Raw genomic sequence first — 20,081 nt, 5'->3', positions numbered from 1 at the left:
AATTTATGCTAGCATGGAAATATGGATGTAAAATGAATTAATGAACCTAACACAGGCACAGTAATTGTAAGTGTATTGTACACATAACTAGTAACCATTTAGTTATTCTATGATGGAATGATGTAGTTTCTATATTGTTGTTCCAGCAATATGTGAATGCTTTATGGTTTTTGTCATCCACTTCCCTATGTAATAACAACAAAGCTCTATATGGTCACCAAATTTGTTAAAAATAGCAGCCAGCTCCCCTTCAAATCACTGTCTTTAAAAAGGACATATTGGATAATGTAGTCGTAGATACATCATCAGCTAATGTCAGTTTTCCAAGCTAGCATGGATTAGACAAATTGGAGGATTACGTCGTGCTCCAATGTCTACTTTGGCATAGAGGCCTTTCCTAACATAATTTCTTTATCGTGTGTACTGGGTGTTTCCTTTTTTCTTTTTTGTGGCACCAACACTAGTGAGGATACCTTGTAACCTATGCAAAAGTGAAGAGTATTCTTGACTGAGTGGGAGCTTAGAGAGGGAAATGGCTATATACCTTGAGAAGTTAAAATATGAAAGAATTCCTAAAATATGCCATCTTCACTGTTTGTTTAGAACCAGTAAATGGTAAATATATGTGATTTCTAAAATATTGTAATGGCAGTATATATTACCATGTTGATTTAACTTACATTAAAGACTATTTTTTGCTTACCCCTTACCCAACAGACTGTTTATACTATGGAGAGATTAGTTGATGTCACAACACAAGCAGCAGAAACCCCACATGAACAGTGGTTCCAGTCTACTTATGGACGCACTATTTCGGAAGCTTTGAACCGTCTCAAGAACCCAACAAATCCTAGTAACCCACATGTTAGCTGGCAGCTTTTCAAGCAAGTAAGGGCTTTTTATTATTAAATGCACATGGCTAATTGGGCAACAGACATGGAGCAACTGGCTATCCTTGTTAGGTACAATTGCACGTTTTATAGCATTTCTGAAAAGGAAGCAATGAAACAAAGTGTTTAGTAATTTCAATGATGGAGAGGCTTATTAGTGAGCAAGTTAGTCTTATTGACAAATTAGTGAACTCAAATTACTCTAATAATTGGTATAAATATCACCTATGGTCATATTTTGTTTTCTTTGTTTAGTATATATATTTTCACAAATGTACAAAGGTGGGCTGAAAAGTTCATAGGCTGAGCACAATACAATGGTCAAACTTGACCAAATGTGTTTTATTTTTTGGCATAGTTTCCCCTGCAGTCCATACACTTCTTCCATCAGTGCTGCAGCGCTTGGATTCCTGTGGTTTAGAAGCTCTCATCCTGATCCTCAAAAAAGTTGCCAACAGCAGATATGACCTCATCATCAGTCTGACACTGCTTCCCAGTGTTTCTTCATGTTGAGGAACAGAAAATAGTCAGATGGTGCCAAATCAGGAGAATATGGAGGGTGATCAACTAGTTCAAAGTTACAACCGCACACAGCAGCCATTGCAACCACAGACTTGTGTGCAGGAGCATTGTCCTAGTGAAGCAGGACCCCCTTCATCTGATTAATATTTAAACGTCTGTCATCTATCACCATGTGGTGAACACAGTCTATGTTTTCTTGGGTAGTGGCTGTGGCAGGATGCCCGGACCTTGGGTCATTTTCAAGACTCACTCTACTCCTCTTGAATTTAGGAGCCCACAAGTCCTCAATTCTGCATTCAATGTGGATTTGTCTGAAAAGAAAAAATGCAGTTAGCATCAGTAAAGGTTGAATTTAATGCATGCCAAGTTTAATTACTGTATAATAACTCCTTCTTAGTCAGCCTATGAACTTTTCAGCCAACCTTCATAATTGCATTTTTTCCATATATTTAGCAAAATTACCATTAGATTACACTTAATTCAATGGGGCCTTTGAATATAAACAATTCCCTGCCCTTAATCTAGTATATGGACAATATTTACATGCTATAATGGGTTGGCAGTTGTTTAAGTTTAGATAGACATATAGTTTAGCTTAGATAATTGTGCATGTGAGGTTTTCAGGAGAGATTGTCTGAGATTTTAGTATAAGTATATAGGAATTGGGGTGTTTTTTTTTAATTTTTAAACATTGTTAAAATTTAGAAGAACTGTATAACTGTTCTGTATTCCGGAAATGTCTAATGATTTTCTGTTTTGACATTATGTGACTAAACTGTCAAATCTTTATTGCTGAATTATTTAGAAGTTCTCATTAATAGAGCATGAGAATGTGTTGTGGTTGTATGCTTATGATATCTACATGTAGAAAGTAAGACTTTAAATTGCTAGTCTACAGATAAAATAATAAGCCAAATCACTTATGCATGCCGGAGAAAATTAATGTGAAAAGAAAAGAAAAAACTCACATATTCTAAAATCATTGTTTAAATGTTATTACTCAGATCTAGCTGTTGAATCATGTGTGACACCTAACTATTTGTTCTAGTTTACTTCACTAAACAAAGCGAGGCTCCACTGATACTTCTTACTCAAATAAGTTTAGCAAATAGGAGGGGTATCCAACTGTAAAAGAATATGAACCATCCCACTTTTTTTTAAACATAGGTCAAATCTAAAACAATGCATTCCTATCAAATAAGGTTATTGTTTTTGTTTATGTTCAGTGTCTGTTGATGTATACTAAAATAGTTTGAATTTGATGTTCAACAGTTTTATTTTTCTCCTTACTTTACACAGCTTCATCATAGTCTGCAGCAGAGAGCACAGAAAAGAAACAGTCTCTTACTAAGAATGGATGACATTAGTCCAAAACTTGGTAACATGCACAAATCTGAAATTCCTATGCCTGGTCTCAGTATTGCAGGCAAGGTGAGTGTTGGATCTCTTTAGTTTCATGGACATTTACTTGGCTACTGTTGTATTACTCTTCAGTATGCCTCAAAATGTTGGACATATCTTTAATGTTTAATTAACCTGCTGACCATGACCATCCTTTTGTGTGTGTTTTTTTTTTTATTTTAGAGTTTGGATTGTTTCCTTACAACTTCTTACTCTATATCATGTCAACACCGAACATTAGTTGAAATCTATTCTGAAATTTGTTTCCCTTTTTTGTTCTCTTTATGACATATATCCTTAACAATAGGCACAAGCATGGCTATAGATATGGGTGTAACTGTGTGGTTAAGAAGTTTGCTTCTCAACCACATTGATTTTGGGCTCAGTTTCACTGTATGGCACTTTGAGAGTGGATCTGGTAAAACAAAACTGAAAGAAGCCTATTGTATTGTATGTTTGTGTATCTTTGTCTTGTCATCACATGATAGTTGTAAATGAGTGTCACTATCGTACAAGCAACTTCATTCATTTTCAATATTCTGAAAAAACCTGCCTGGCAATGAGGAAATATTACCTTGCTTGGAAGAAGGTGAGGGTTGTCAATAGGAACATCATTTGGCTGTAGGAAATCTGCCTTGAAGAATTGCACCCAACACATGTGTGCATGGAAAAGTAGATATTAAAATGATGATGGTGATGAATTCATTGCACAGTGGACAACTATAACACTTCATTCAGTGTGACTGTGGGTCCAGGTCTAACCATATTCACTTTTCTTTGATATGGCTGTAGGAAAGCACATTATGGTTATTTAAACATTTACCAACGTAGTTGTATCATAGTGGAATTATAGGTCGATTCTGTCATTCCCCTATAAAGATTGTTTACTACTTATAACTTCTCAAGGCAGAAAAGGTGGCAAGTGTATCATGAGTGTAGTTTTTAAAGATGTACCTTCACTACTTATGTGAACTTTACTCCAGCTCATGAATAAAGCACTTCTAAAAAACAAAATTCAAAAGAAATTGTGTACTTCTTGGCTTTCTATAACCCAAAATATCTAGAAATTCTACTAATTATCTAAAATAACATGTAGAATTTTTACAGGTACTATTAGTTTGATATAAATTATCACACAGAAGATATATCTTCATGTAATACAAAAGTCTTTAACAAGAACCATTTCTCCTTCTGAATCATTCATATCATATTCTCTACAGATTGTCACAATCAATTCCATAAGTCTCAATGTCCAGATTCTGCCAACCAAAACAAAACCAAAGAAACTTGTATTTATTGGAACTGACGGTAAAAAGTAAGTTGTTTAATATATTCTTAGATTATCCAAAATTTGTTCTACTTCTCTCTCTCTCTCTCTCTCTCTCTCTCTCTCTCTCTCTCTCTCTCTCGTGCCTAGCTCTCCATTCCTCTAACTTGCCATTGCTTTTCATATTAAAGCTCTCCTTTTCATTCTTATTGCTCACCATTTTTCTTTGTTTGTTCTCATGTGTCCTAACTTTATCATTTCCAGATATCCTTACTTGTTCAAGGGTCTTGAAGATTTACATCTTGATGAACGCATTATGCAATTTCTTAACATTGTCAACAGCATGTTTTCTAATGTCAATAAGTAAGTATGTTAGTATAAACTCTGTGTGAAAGAGAGAAGGATTGAGTGCAAATGTGTGTAAATGGGTGCATATGTAAGTGTTCTGTCATTTTAAAAAATCTGAGATGCAGTTTAGGTTTGTGCCAAGACACTGCACTACTTATGTCTTCTTAAGATACCTACAGAGGTTCTTTGACCACTTTATCTTGCAATTACTGACCAGAAAAGGACTTTTGATATGGTACCATGCTCTATCGTCTGATGGCTGCTAAGAAAATTAGGTGTAGATGAATGACTAGTGAGAGCTTTGCAAAACCATGCATAGGGATGTTGTTAGCAAGGTATTTTGCTTGCAAGGAGGTGTCCATCAGGGCTTGGTTCTCAACCTCCATTTGTTTAATATGATTTTCCAGACCATAATAGAAGTTAAGACCAGTGCCCAATGATCTTGTTCTTATAGCTGATTTTGTCAAATAAATACAGAATTCCAAATGTGGAAGTAAATCCTATACTTGAAATGTGTTAAAGAAAACCTAGCAAAGACCAAAGTTTTAACAAAACATCAAAGAGAACAGGACTCTGCCATTGTTGCCTGGAAAGTGATCGTGCTCAGTATGTAGAAAGAGATTAGAGTTTCTTGTGATGTATGCAATATGATCATAAACATGCTGACAGGACTATAATATCAGTTGTACAGAAGCAATTAGCAGTAAGCAAACAGTCAAAAATGAATTCCTTCAAATGCTTGGATAGCTTCTGCTACCTAAGGGACTTAATTAGCAGTGGTGGATGCTGTTCTGCAAACCAGAGTAAACAGGGAGTAAGGGTTGAAGGAGCTATTACCTCTGCTGGCAACAAAGGGTTTCTCTAAGTGAACACTGGATTGCATTATGAAGTGCAATGATGTATGGTTACAAAACATTGAGTATATTGAATATGGAGGATATACAAAAGGTTGGGATATAATCTGAGGTTAAGGTACATGAAGCATGAATGAATTGAGAGAAAAACTGGATGTAAAAGAAATAATGTTTGTGCAAAAGAGAAAACTGAACTGGTTTGAACATGTGATGTGAGTGAAGAATGAGAGTAAAGAAGTGGAAAATATCTGCAGACAAGGCAGGCAGAAGAAATGGTGACCATTGATCTGAAAGCTGAACCTTGTAAAGGAGATAACAATGGATAGCAACAATTGGTGATACAGTGTACTGTGGAAGACTGTCCAGTTCCTGCAAGAATTAGGAGAGCATATAAAGTGATGTCAGTGATGGTGGTGGTGGTGGGTGTTTCTGCATATGCATGTTTCTAATTATTATTGCCCTCCTACTCTTTTATTCATTTTTTTTTCTATCTCCTTTATTGCAGGGGTTACCCAGCCATGTACCGAGCACGACACTATTCTGTTACACCACTAGGACCCCGTTCGGGTTTGATTCAGTGGGTAGATGGTGCCACGCCTTTATTCAGTCTTTATAAGAAGTGGCAACAGAGGGAATTGATTGCACATACCTTGAAGGTGGGTTGAACTCTTATTTTGTTATTTTGGTGGTGAGAGGTTTTTTAAATACACATGGAGTAAGCTGGCTTAGTTAACTGATGGGCAAAAAAGCCTTGTGCTTTTTGTTCCATTTTGAATTCAAATCCTGTCCAGGTCTACTATATTTTACATATTCTTTTTTTATTTGACTTGTTTGTTTCTGTTACTTTTAGCCCACCAGTTCTGTACCTGGAACAACCAATGTTGGCTCACTCAATGCCACTGCTACTAACCCAGTCATGCAAAGACCTAGTGATATCTACTACAACAAATTAACTCCAGCTCTGAAAGAAAAGGTAAGATTCACATTTATTTTCTAATTCTGTTTATCCTTTTTCTCTTTTTCCATACACTTTGTGTTGTATTTTATAATTAAGACCTAATTTTTATTGTTCATATATGTGTGTGTGTGTTTACTGAATTTCTCCAGTCAGCAAGATATGTATGATTCGATTACCTTCCCCGGAGTTATTTTGTATTACTCTTCTATGATGAGAATGACAGCGGCAGCAGCACTGCTGAATTAACTACAAATTTGTATTGTCTTTATCAACAATCTTAGCCATTTACTATTTACACCATCAGCAATGTTTTAGCATCTACTTTTCCATGCCTTCATGGATTAAGTGAATTTTCTATGGCTGGATGCCCATACTGTCACCAACCCTGACTTATTTTCATAGAAGATTGGAAGTAAAGGATGCTGATGCTCATTTACAACTATCACTGAGTGTTGTAACCAGAAAACACTATGTATGTATGTGTGTGTTCATATATGCCCATTTTCTGTTATCAGTTTTCTCATAGAGCTTCATCTGAGAAGATTGCAAAACTGAATGTAAAAATAAATAACAGAAACTCACTGTAAGCTGAGCACACAGCAGGAGAAATCTTGAGAGAAAGAACTTCCATCTGACAAGTGTTTCAGCCTTTATACCTGACACTCTACGGGAGCTAGGCCCACCCAGGTCATGACTTCTAGGTGTCCTCCTCTTGCTTTCCAAAATCCTGTCTCCAACAGGATTTGAATCTGAGTCGTTCTTTTGTTCCCAGGTCTTTGTTTCAGCCCACCAAGTCACTCTGACTGACAAATAGCCAGTTCTCTTCTTCCTTCTATTCCTGTAAATAATCAATGGAATCTATAATTAGGTCATTCCTCTTCACCTTCATAAATAAGCTAGGTTGTTTATTATATATATATATAATTGATTTAGTATTTCAAAATTGAATTTTTTCCCTGTAAGTTAGGATTAATTTTCCCTCAAATAATTATTATTATATATATATTTTTTTATCATTATTTAAGGGGATTGTCAACATGGAGAACAGAAAAGAATGGCCTTTAGCTATTCTTAGAAAAGTTCTGGAAGAACTGATGTCTGAAACTCCAAAAGATCTCCTTGCCAAGTGAGTGTAGACAATTTCTTTTTCTCAGATTATTGTTATTTTCTTGTTATTGCTTTAATTTGATACTGTTACACTGTCTCTAATCCCAGATGTGCTTCACTCAAGCTTCTCTAAGGTTATCTATTCGTAGTAATACACTCCTAATAATGGTGCTATACATATACAGAAAGATGACATGTTTTAAATGTGCTTACCACTTATTTCATTATTCCCCCATTTCCAGTCTATATCCTCTTCCACTTTCATACTTTTGGCTGCTGCAGGAATATCCAATTTGTTATTACCCATATATGTTACCACTTCATTGATATCCTTTATTTGTTACTTGTTGATGATATCAGTGTTTCAAACACTACAGGTATTGTCAGGTATCCCCTGTCAATATCTGCTGCTCTTACTAGATGGACTGTCAGCTATCAACAAGTGTGGATAAAGATGGTCTAGGGTTCTTTCCAACATTTACTGGTCTGAATATATTATTTAAATCCAAATAATGTTCAGTGATGTTATGTACAAATTAGTTTTAATTAATAAGTACCATGTTTTTTGGCAGTTTCTCATATTGTTATGACTGAATATTACAAGAATGAGCTTTTGTTATCTTTGAAATTATATATTTTTATTCCCTTTTCCATCTATATTGCAAACATCTCTTCTTCATGTTAGTTGTAGTAACTTGCGTGTTCTATTAACCTTGTTATTCTTATTCAGCCCCAGGTCATCTCTGATCAAGCAACTCTGTGATCAAAGCCATAAAGATCATGTCTTTTTGTATGTCTATGTCAACCTTGTCCAATGTGTGCTTCTTTTCTTTAAGGTAATAGGGTGTCATCTGAAGTAGATTTGGTTGTAATTTATAGCAGGTCAAGCAACAAAATATGTTTTTGTTATTCAACAAAGAAACATGTCATTGTAGGCAATGACATTATACTCTGTATACCATTACAATGACATTATAATCTGTTTGCTATGCCAGTTTTGTTGTTGTGTAGTGTCAACTCTGTCATAGTATGTATGTATGTATTGTGTTAACTCTGTTGTTGCAAAATGTATACTCTATCAAATCTCTTGCTTTAAGTCTGTAGACACTATAAATGTGGTTTATATATGATCTGACGACTTGTTTGACAACTATCTTTGTTAATGGATATTTCAGGGAGCTGTGGTGTGCTAGTACTGGTCCCAGCGAATGGTGGCACAAAACTCAAACGTACGGCCGATCCACTGCTGTCATGTCCATGATTGGTTACATAATTGGTCTGGGGGATCGGCATCTTGATAATGTCCTGGTTGATTTGTCCACTGGGGAGGTAAGAATATTGTTTTTGCTCTACCTTGTTGTTTCTCCCCAGGTCAGCCCTAGTCCTATAGACACAAAGATGTCGAGGCCTAGAAGTATTGTTTGAGACAGTGTATTTAGTATAATAATTCAGTTTGTCCTTCCTTTAAGACAGTAGTATGTGATTTGAGAAAAATTTGGCTGTTATTTCTAGTAGATTAAGTAGCCATTTAAAGGTTTCATCATTAACTGACATGTCTTAACCCTTTAGTATTTAAATCAACCATATCTGGCTCAAATATTCTACCTGTTTTATGTCCAAATTGACCAGATCTGGCCTCTTATACCTACCCTACAATGCCATTCTAAAAATATACAATCACATCATCAAGATCTTAAAATAATACACGATTAATTCAAAACAATGAGAATAAACAAGTATTATATTTGACAAAGTAATCTGAATGCTGAAGGGTTAATGTTATAAAAAGTAAATGTAGATGATTTACTAATGAATTGAAGTAAACGTTTCTACACTTGGATGTAGAATACTCGTTTCCTGTCACTGGTCACCCAACTGGGGATGTGGTAAGTAATGTCTATTTTCATTACAAGGGACTAGTAGCAAGTTTCTTTGGCTTTGCCAAAACAGTTATGTCCAATATGGATATATATTGGGGGGTAATATTATCTATTTTAAAGTTTTAGTGATGGACTAGTTTCCATAGTCATGAAAAATTTTAGAGGAACATAATTGTAAGGAAGAAATATTGTGTCTGTATAAATATAGAAATTTGCAGAAAGTTAGGAGAGAAGATTTGGTAGGAATAATTGGGAAAAAGAATTGAGTAGATTTAGCAGGCTCCAGTTGAAGACTTAGCAGAAGTAGAGGGGAAAATAGAAGCTGGTGATGACTGGACATGTTGAAGTGATGGGGATTACAATTTGAGTACTTTAAAAAATCTTGGATTCCAGTGAGCCTGTGCCTATCTCTGAGATGCTGGTTTATCACTGACTAGCAGTATCGCCCGGCGTTGCTTGGGTTTGTTTCGACCCGCTGGAATTGTAATTTTGAAAAGTAAAAATTTTGTGAACATTTTTCTGGTCGAAATACACCGAAAAGTGGCGACACAGCAAGTGAAAAAATCGTAAAAAATAGGGATTTTCATAGAAAAAAGCATCTTTTTGATGTAAATAATTTTTGGTGTTAACATGGTCCGATTTGAATTTTATGTTCTACGGAAGGAAGAGCAACCCTTCTTCTACCATACTCTTAATTTTGGTCAACTTGCGCCGCAGGGTCTCGGAGGAGATAGTGTTAGTTGAAGGTTACCATTCTAGGTGCCTGAGTAACAACCTCGCGGATTTACAGATAAATGAATTAATTACTATTTTACAGAATAAAATTAAATAATTCTTGAAAATTAATTAATATTAATATTTTTTGAACAAAGTAAATAATTTTTAAAACTTAAATAATAATTTTTTTTACACAAACGCGAACGGGGAAAAGGGGGTGGCGAATTCGATTTACATACCTAAATTTTTTCTTTTTCATGACATTGTAGCAAAATAGTAGTGAATTATATAAATACCAGCAGTACATTTTTTTTTCTGGGGTATTTTTTTTTCAACCTCGTCACATATTTGCCCCTTTCAATTTAAACAAAGTCTTAATTAAGCAATTACGGCAGCTTAGCAATGGTTTCAATACAGGCGTGACATCTGTATCTCAATTGTTCAAAACCCTTCGAATTTTTTCACACGTGATGATATCATAGTGAAAACTTTCAATTACGCGCGCTTAGAAGTATGCTCGCAAATTAATACTACCAAAATTTTGAAGTTCGCGCTCCGCTTGTGTGTATGCGTGCTTTAGGTGTACGTAGGTATGTGTTTTTGTGTGTGTGTGTCACTGAAGCCATACATACATATATACATACATAACCTCTCTCTCTCTTTTCTCTCTCAGTCACTCACTACAAAAAGTGAATAAAAAAAGTTCAGTTATTTCTGTCTTTCACTCTGTCTGTCTCTTTACACACACTAACAAAAGCACTTCACTTACACACCACACTTTCTGTGTCGCACAACCCATCAAACACACACACACACACACACACTCACGCACGCACACATGTACATCAATGCTTTCGGAGTGAAATGTTAAAATATTGAGTTTTCTCGAATTTTGTCTTAATTGGGGGTGAAATTGAAAGAAATATATTATGGCATGACCGAATGGAGTACTTTGAAAAATCTTAGGTAAACTCTAATTGAAGAAATTGTGTGAGGAGTAAATCGTTATGTATTTATTTGTTTCTGTTTGCTGTGTTTTTTTATTTTTTGAGTAGTGGTTTAAATACTTTCAGTTTAGTCTTCCTCAAATCACTCTGTCGCTATTTACTTTCATTTTATTCGTTGCACACTGTGTGTGTGCGTGTGGTGTAAACCACATTAAGAAAAGCATTTGACATACACACCAGAATGTGAGTTTTCTGTAAATTTTGCTTAATTGGAGTTTAAATTTTAAAAACTGGACCTGGCATGACCCGATGCATTCTACTCTTAAAAATCCTAGGTAAATTGTAATTGAAGAAATCCTATATTGTAGATTTCTATAAGTTACAAAGGGAGGCAGATAAAATCTGCCTTTTATAATAAGAGATAACTTTTCATGTTACAAATGGTAATCATATTGCATATTCTCATTTGACAGAATCCTGTATATTTGAAAGTAGTGGGTATAATTGATTGCATCAATCCTCAATATTAATAAAATCTATTTTATAATTTAGACTGTTGCTAACACTGGAAATCTTGTCTTACTTTGTTACAAAATCTTTTATTATATTGATGGTGACTAGGACAAACCTTCAACCTCTTGAACTATAGTTTAATATTTCAATGTATATTTATTTTCACTAGATTGTACATATTGATTACAATGTGTGTTTTGAGAAGGGCAAGGGGCTACGTGTCCCAGAGAAAGTACCATTTCGTATGACCCAGAACATTGAAACAGCTTTGGGAGTGACTGGTATTGAGGTAAGTTTTTAATACACTTAAACCTGATCTGTTATCCCTAAACACTATGATAAGAGACAGCTGTGAAACTGATGTGACAAACCTAAAGCTTAATACTTGTGATGGCATTTCATGGTTACTGTGTTAATTTGTGACTTGGAAGGTGTGTGTAGCAAGGAGCAGAAGTGTTGGTGCCTCTTTTCATCTTTGTATTGATCTTCACACATACTCTCTCTCTCTCTCTCCTCTCTCTCTCTCTCTCTCTCTCTCTCTCTCTCTCATTGTTGATATACCCATGATCATACTGACTTCATTTCATGCTTCACTATTACATAACTTGTCATATATTTTACTCTTCATATGGAGAAAACGCTTTTGTTTTATCAACACAGGCAACAAACCCATACATTTTTGCATCTATTTCCTACCCTGCTCATTATAGATAAACCCTTTGCAAGCACAAAGAACTATTAAGACCATTGTTTAACCCTTTTAATACCAACCCACCTGAAACTTTCTCTGGTTCTATAATGCAAACTTGCTGTTTTAAAGTGATCTACTTTAAAAACTTGCATTAAAATTTCATATTCATTTATGTTCCAAACACCATTTTAATGAATTCTTCATTTTTTTAAATTAATTGAAACAATGACAAAAGTATAAAGATGATTAGATACATGTTCTGATTAGTATGTTAGTTTATCATACGTAACTTTACTTCTCCCAGGAGTTCTACTATCTATTCCCCACTGATAGGTGAAAACGAAGCATGTAAAACTAACATGTTTTGCTTGGCATTGATGTTGATGTATATTGTATAAAAGTGTGTTGTGAGTTGATTTTTGAAACTTCTTGATGAAGCAAGATCTGGGAGGAAGTGGTGAGGATAGATCTGAAAATATTAAGGATCTTAGAGAAGAGATGAAACAAGATACAGATAGAAATAGGTTGTGTAGCAAACTCAGCCAGCTTTAGCAGCAAGAGAAAATGGACAAAAATAGTATTGAGAACAGCCACATAAAGAATTACTGATTGCCAATTGTGGAGGGAACTTATAGAAGGGGCAAACCCAGGAAGACATAGGACAAAGTGATGAGAAAGGATTTTCAGACATTGGATCTCACAGAGTTGACAAGGAACTAAGACGACATCGAGCTAAGTAAAACTGCAGCCATCCATCCATACATACAGGCATGTCTTCTGTGCCCCCCTCTCACCTCAGAGGTCCTAGTTTTGTGGGCTCGTGAGTGCTGATGTCACGTAATGGTGTTTGTGCCAGTGTCACATAAAGGCATCTGTTCTGGTGTCTCTTAAAGGCACCTGTGGCAGTGCCACGTAAAAGTGCTTGTGACACATTAAAAGCATCCAGTACACTCTGTAAAGCAGTTGACATTAGGAAGGGCATCCAACCATAGAAACCATGCCAAAACAAAACAAATGGGGCTCAAACAGATTTCCAGTTGACCAGTTCCTGCCAAACCCATCAGAGCATGGAGAACAGATGACATTGAAATACATGCAATGGAATTGAATTCTTTCTTAATTTTTTATAATCCTGTTCTGTAGTTATCTCTTTCACACCTACATTTTTATTCTGCATTCCTTTCTGTTCAGGGAACTTTCCGCACAGCCAGTGAACATGTCATCAAAACAATGCGTAAAGGACGAGAAACCCTCCTGACTTTACTTGAGGCATTTGTCTATGATCCTTTGGTTGACTGGACAACAGGCAATGAAGGGGGCTATACAGGTGCCTTCTATGGTGGAGGGCCTACTGCACTGACTAACTTGAATGAAGGTCGACAAAGCAAAAAGGACATGGAACGTGACATAACAATAAGCATGTTTGCTATACGTGTAGCTGAGATGAAAGCATCATGGTTAAAAAACAAGTAAGTCTGATTTTTTATTTTACAAATATATACTTTTCTATAGTGGGTGGTTAAGCTGCTGGACTCTTATACTGGTCTTGTGATCTTCATTTCCAACCGCTGTATTGTGCACACAATTTTACTTCCCTAAGTTTGCCAAATTTATGAAAACAGGCCCCATTCCTTCTTCACTGTGGAGCATTTAGAGAAAGACCTAGTTTTTAAAATATTTGTTGCAAAATTTTAAAAATCCTTAGACAAGCTAATACAAAAAAATACATGTAAAACAACCAGAGTTTTCCTTTCTGTCAAGGAAAACAGGTTTTCATGGAAATTAGTGCCAAAGAGGTAAAATCTTTGCATGGTGAGACTGTGATGCAGTTTCAAACTTCAGCTGAAGGAATTTCACCGTCATTTATGCTTCCTAAATATCATATAAAAATCCCCTCTCCAACAAATTATGATATCCCTACACTTATTTTTCTCATTCTATAAAATAATTTTCTTGAAGTTGTAGTTCTGGACTGTTAATCACATATTCATAAGTTCAAACTATGTCATGCTTCTATCAAAACATGGCACATTTCTCTACTTTTTTTGGTTAACTATAGTCTCATGTTGGAAATTTTGCTGCATCCTCATAAAATAAGTTGGCCAATTTAATCCCTGTCAAAGCAACAAAACTACATGCATCTTCAAGATGAGATGACTATATAAAAGAAAAACACCAAAATCTGTTCATGCTCAGAATCAGCTTAACCAGGAAACAACAATCGGGAAATCTTTTAAGACAGTGAAATTTCATCTGATACACCATCTCTATAAATTTTATCAATAAATTAATGTAATCAACCTCCTTACATCACTTTTTAAATTTTTAACTTCAAATCAAAATCCATTTCACATGTTTTAGGTTCCATCATAATATATAGGAAACCTTAATTTTGAAATAAAATCTAATGGTTTTTATTTTATAATTTTTACTCTTATTTCTTATTGATAACTGACAAGATTAAAAACGTCCACTATTTGTGAATGTAACTGTCTTAGATAGACACTGATATCCTTAACTATTTCTCCATTTAAATTTCTTTCAAAGCAATTTCACTAAGTTTCTTGGTTAGAGTAATTTTTTTTTAAACCTAAACTATGACAATGCCACAACTTTAAATCCATGCAATTTATTCGTTAAGGTTGTAACTAAAGTTGTATATTGCTCTACTGTCATTTTCCTACCATATTTAATATACATGGACACCAAAAAATTAGGTACCATAGTTTTTATCCATTTTTTTATTGCATAAAAGTATTCAGAGTACAGTGGTCATGGTAAATGTATATGGAATGTACATTCACTAATAATTGGCATTTGGTCATAAAGACCCTCGTAAAATGTCAGTCTGAACATAATCAAAACCTCTGCGAAATGAGCTGACAGAGATAGGACTATGGTTTACAGTTAGTGCATTCATTAGATCTTTGGCTCTGCAATAGGTTGCTCTACTACACTTATTGTCTCCATGTCTATATGGAAAAATTAATATTGATATCTATGCCCCGCTACCCAATCTGTACCTGTCAAGCCTTCCCTCCATCACTCTAACTATGGTACTATTTCCTCAGCTGCAATAATTATGTGAGCAGAATTGTAAATTCCATCCCTTTTATTGTGCTACCAAATATCCCATTCTTTGGAATGACCCACCCTTCATTTTCAACATCATCCCTTACCACTTTGTCTACTGGCAGCCCCTTTACCTTGAACATGCTCTTATACCTACCATTGATGGACTCCTCACTACCCTTTGTCATTCACTATTGCTACACTTGTATACCTCTGATCCCCACCTTCCTGTGTCTGTGATTGTTCATTCCTCTTTCACTTCCCCCATTTCACATTGTCTCCCTATTTCTTATCAATTGTTGTATTATTATGTTGCTCTCCTTTCTGAACCACCTTCTCTCCCAAACTAATATTCACCATTTACTACATTGACCATCTCTAACCACTTGTCGCTCAATCAGTACTACCCCCACCCCACTCAGTTAAAGTATCTTGTCTTACAAGCTACTTAATGACTTTACTAGTGTCAGTGCCATAAAAATAGCACCCAGTACACTCTATGTAGTGGTTGGCATTAGGAAAGGTGCCAAAGTAGATATTGGAACTCAAACCATTGAAACCATGCAGCATGGAAAATGAATATTAAATGATGATGATATGTTATTTTTACTTTTATTCTTCTTATATTTAGAGAAGATATGTTGATGGCGCTTCCACTACTGCAGGAAATGATGCAAGATTGGGCACAGCAAACAGATGACTTCCAGTTATGTACAGCAACACTGAAAAGTCTTGAAGACCTGCATTCTATGTTGACTGAAGCACAGTTGGACAAAAACCACTCCCTCTACACTTTAGCTGAAAGGTTTGTAGCGAAGTTTCTTATAAGTTAGCACCCCATTCTTTAACTTGTTTCAGACAAAAAAATCTGATGGACAATTTATTTTTAGCCACACCCTACATATTTTGACTCTCAAGAAATAATGACTACACCATTACATTCACTTGAAGCACTACTTAAAATAGAAGGGGTTTTTTTGTTTTTGTTTTTTTTTTTTTATGGCTGGGTAAATTCATTCCATATTGATGTTTCTTATTCCATTTTATTTTGCTATCAGCTTTGGGTAATGGTTTTGTTACATGTGCATACACATCTTATTTATAATATATTTATTTGTAGATATGCTGATTATTCTGTTGTAAAAAGTACTCGAGAGGCAGTCCAAACAACAATACAAGAGAAAATTGCTGACTTCAATCATGGTCATGCTAGCCATAAGGTAAACATATTTTTTCCTTTTTTAAACTGGTAAAAAGTTTGAACTTTATTAAATCATTCTGCTATGGTGGTACTTGGTAAAGTGTTATTTGTATACTTCTTTGAAGTAAAAGGAGTTAGTCACTCGATATTATTATCATCGTTTTAACACCCACTTTGCTATGGCATATCTTGGACAACTCTATGCTAACTACTTCATTGATAATCTTTCACCATCTAACCATAGGACCCTTTCAGCTACTCTCTCTCTCTCTCTCTCTCTCTCTCTATATATATATATATATATATATATATATATATAGAGGGGGACAAACACAGACACACAAATATATACACACACACATACATATATACGACAGGCTTCTTTCAGTTTCCGTCTACCGAATCCACTCACAAGGCTTTGGTCGGCCCGAGGCTATAGCAATGGGACTGAACCCGGAACCATGTGGTTGGTTAGCAAGCTACTTACCACATATATATATATATGTGTGTGTGTGTCTATATCACTGTAATCATTATCTTATTTCTCTCTTAATTATGTTGTTACTTGTCTACATTTGTTACGTAGCTACATATTTATGTCTCTATTGCATTTCTTAGAAAATCTCTCCTAATTTTCTATTTTGATGCTTTGATAGTCATTATTTTAGACTCCAAAATATACTTTATTTGAAATTGATAGTTCATTGCTGTTCAGTTTCCTGATGTATGTGAAGTGAAGCGTCACCTTTGAATAAACAAGCCATTCTACATGTATTCTGAATTCTTTCACTCAATTGTACAAAAACGTGTGTAAGGTACAGGCATGGCTGTGTGATTAAGAATCTTGCTTCCCAAACACAGGTTTCAATTTCAACACATTGTGTTATATTAAAGTATAGGACAAAGCTGTGAATGATAATCTGCATTTTGAGTGGAAACACACAAAGAGTTAATGATGGAGAATATGCAAACATACCAACAGGAGGTTGCTGTTAAATAGGATGCTAGTTTGTTGGATCTGAAAGACCAGATGATTGTTGGATTAAGTAATGTTAAAAGCTGCTACTGTACAAAATTGTCCAATTCATACTGGTGTGAAAAGGATTATTTTCCCAAACGAGTTGAAGTCCAAATTTTGTTTCAATTAATTAAATCATTTTAATGTCCACTATTCTATGTTTGTATGATGGTGGTATTTATTTACAGCTAACATGTGATATCAAAACAAAGATATGTACGTATGCACACACACACACACACATCAGGTTTCTTTCAGTTTCCACCTAAGTCCACTCAAGGATTTGGTCAACCTGGGGCAGTAGTAGAAGGTACTTGTCCAAGGTGACACACAGTGAGACTGAACTCAAAACCACATGTTTTGCTAGTAATGTTCTTACCCATAGTCATACCTGCACCTATAAACATGGAAATGATATTTGAATATCCAAAGTTTATCAAAATATTTAAGATTTAGGGACTAATCTGTGTCAAAATTTTAAATCTCGTGAAACAACTTTTTTTGCTGTTTTCTTAAACTGTTTCTGTAAATTTCCTTGTTATTCATTTCTTTACTTTATCTTCCTCAAGGTTGTATTGCAGAATGTTCAAGGACCTGTTTTCCAAAAAATGTTTGCAGAAGCAACAAAACCTCTGCAGTTAGGTGGTCCTAGTTTTTCAGCTGCCACTAAGTTCTTGCAAGCTGCTGGACAAGGGCAAATTGTACAACAGGTGTGTATATTACTGCCATCATTCATTCATTTTCTATTTCTCTCCCCACCCCACCCATAAACATGCAAGGTTGTCTCAGACTAGTGGTATTGATGCGGCTGGTGTCCAAATTGAGCTTCTTTAAGTTAGTGTCTAGAGAAAATGTGAGCAGTTCTTGGGAAGGAGAATAAGCATATATGTTGAGTAGAAATATATGGGTGAGACAGAAGAGGGTTAACGCAAGGCAGTGTAACTGCATTTGGCGGGCTTGTATGGAAGAAGTGGGGGTTACACAGCTTGTTGGCTCAGAGGGACAGGAATCTTGTAGTAGTGGTGATGATACAAGAGATAAAGGGACAATACAGTACATTGGTGTGGTTCTAGTGTGAGGGACAGGAATGTATGGTCTTTTTTTTTTATAATGTCGGCATTGCTTCTGTTCAGTACAACTGCATGCTCCCTATGCCAAGTGTCTTCTATTATAGCCCTAGGCTGACCAAGGCCTTGTGAGTGGATTTCATAAAGCCCACCAGTGTGTGTGTATACACATACATGACATTGAAAGGGCATCCAGCCATAGAAACCATGTGAAAGCTGACATTGGAGCTTGATATAGTCATACAGCTCATAGGATCCTATCAAACTAGCTAGCCTATGGCAAAATGAAAATCATTCATCAAAATGAAACACTGTTCCAAGTATGTGAACAGTACTTTTATGTCGAGCTTACTTGAGGTTTGTAGAGAGTAACAACATAGTGTAGGTAGTTTCTAATCCCAAAGTAGAAGTGTTGCTTTTGTAATCCAGTTTGGGCTTTATTAAAGACATGAAACAATACTACATCTTTCATGTAATGAAACTACAGAAGTAACAGCATTTCATTGCTGGAGACATGTCTGATACGTTGTCTGTTGTCTGTGATTTTAAGAAGTTTAAGTCTTGACTTTCCTACATTTGGATTCTAATGAGGGAGGGCTGCACCAAATAACTGGCCTTACTCATTCCTGACTCTTTGGGCCAATGGGAAGGTGGTCGAAATGACCGGAGTAGATCAAAGATACAATATGTTGACCAGAGTGATCTGTGTACCTCACTCTCTTCTGAGGTATCTATCCCACTTTTAATTTACTAGATATAGCTTTTTTTTTGCTGGTTCAACTTTGACCATTAATGGTTGGGTTTCTTCTCTGCAATTTACTGAACATCTTTGCATACATATATTACACTATTGGATAGCTGAGTTCATCCACACTTTGACAGATGGTGCTTTTTATTCTGCAGTGAGTATCTGAAAATCATGCAACAGATTGTACTGGGTTTTACATGATAGTGTTACTCGTTACCTTATTGTTTTCATTACTGATGTTGTTTGGTTTATAAATTGTTCACTTATTCCTAATTAAAGTGAGTAGATGTAGATTTTTTTTTAATATTATGTGTGTGCGGGCATGGCTAAAGGTGCAGAAGTAGCTGTATAGTTAAGAAGTTTGCTTTGCAATTGTTTTTACAAGATTTTTTGCAGTAGGCAGCACTTTAGGAAACCTATTAATATTTGCCTCTATGTCAAGTTTTATTTGTAAACAATTTAACATTAAAATGAAGGATTACTGACTGATTTTTTGTCAACTACCTATGTATTTAGCTTTTACAAAGATAAGGCTGATAGTGATTCCAAAATCTGAAGGCAAGCCAAAACTTTGGCCACTGTTAACTTTTTCCTTGTAGATTTAGTGTGTGCATGTATGTATAAATATGTTTGTTCTCTCTCTCTCTCTCACACACACGCACACACATGTAATCATTTTAATTTGTTTTTTGTTTTCAGTGTGAGCAGCTTGAAAGTGAGTTAGTGAGTTGTCTGGAGAATCAGCGAAGCATCTTACAGTCTAGCTTGGACATTCTCAACACTTATGCTGCCATTGTCGGACATGTAGGTCTTGTTTTGCTTAACCTTTACCTCCTTCTTGCACCACCTCTATCATCTTTTCCACCCAGATTTTTATTAT

At 35.4% G+C, this 20,081-nt stretch overlaps 1 protein-coding gene across 2 annotated transcripts in view; it reads left to right on the top strand.

The window, feature by feature from the left end:
- LOC115214150 (serine/threonine-protein kinase SMG1) overlaps positions 1-20,081 on the top strand; it is a 185,790-nt gene that overhangs the window by 120,212 nt on the left and 45,497 nt on the right. For both annotated transcript variants that reach the window (XM_036504994.1, XM_029783223.2), the window contains 14 exons: positions 718-888; positions 2,712-2,843; positions 4,034-4,128; positions 4,345-4,443; positions 5,788-5,938; positions 6,133-6,255; positions 7,266-7,366; positions 8,523-8,676; positions 11,574-11,693; positions 13,287-13,564; positions 15,799-15,972; positions 16,288-16,387; positions 17,956-18,096; positions 19,901-20,005. In XM_036504994.1, the coding sequence (XP_036360887.1) occupies positions 718-888; positions 2,712-2,843; positions 4,034-4,128; positions 4,345-4,443; positions 5,788-5,938; positions 6,133-6,255; positions 7,266-7,366; positions 8,523-8,676; positions 11,574-11,693; positions 13,287-13,564; positions 15,799-15,972; positions 16,288-16,387; positions 17,956-18,096; positions 19,901-20,005 (1,944 nt within the window). The remainder of the gene's footprint in view (positions 1-717; positions 889-2,711; positions 2,844-4,033; positions 4,129-4,344; positions 4,444-5,787; positions 5,939-6,132; positions 6,256-7,265; positions 7,367-8,522; positions 8,677-11,573; positions 11,694-13,286; positions 13,565-15,798; positions 15,973-16,287; positions 16,388-17,955; positions 18,097-19,900; positions 20,006-20,081) is intronic.

The sequence above is a fragment of the Octopus sinensis genome, linkage group LG7 (genome assembly GCF_006345805.1).
Source record: "Octopus sinensis linkage group LG7, ASM634580v1, whole genome shotgun sequence".
Taxonomy (NCBI): Eukaryota; Metazoa; Mollusca; class Cephalopoda; order Octopoda; family Octopodidae; genus Octopus; species Octopus sinensis.
This window is presented reverse-complemented; position numbering and strand designations above follow the sequence as displayed.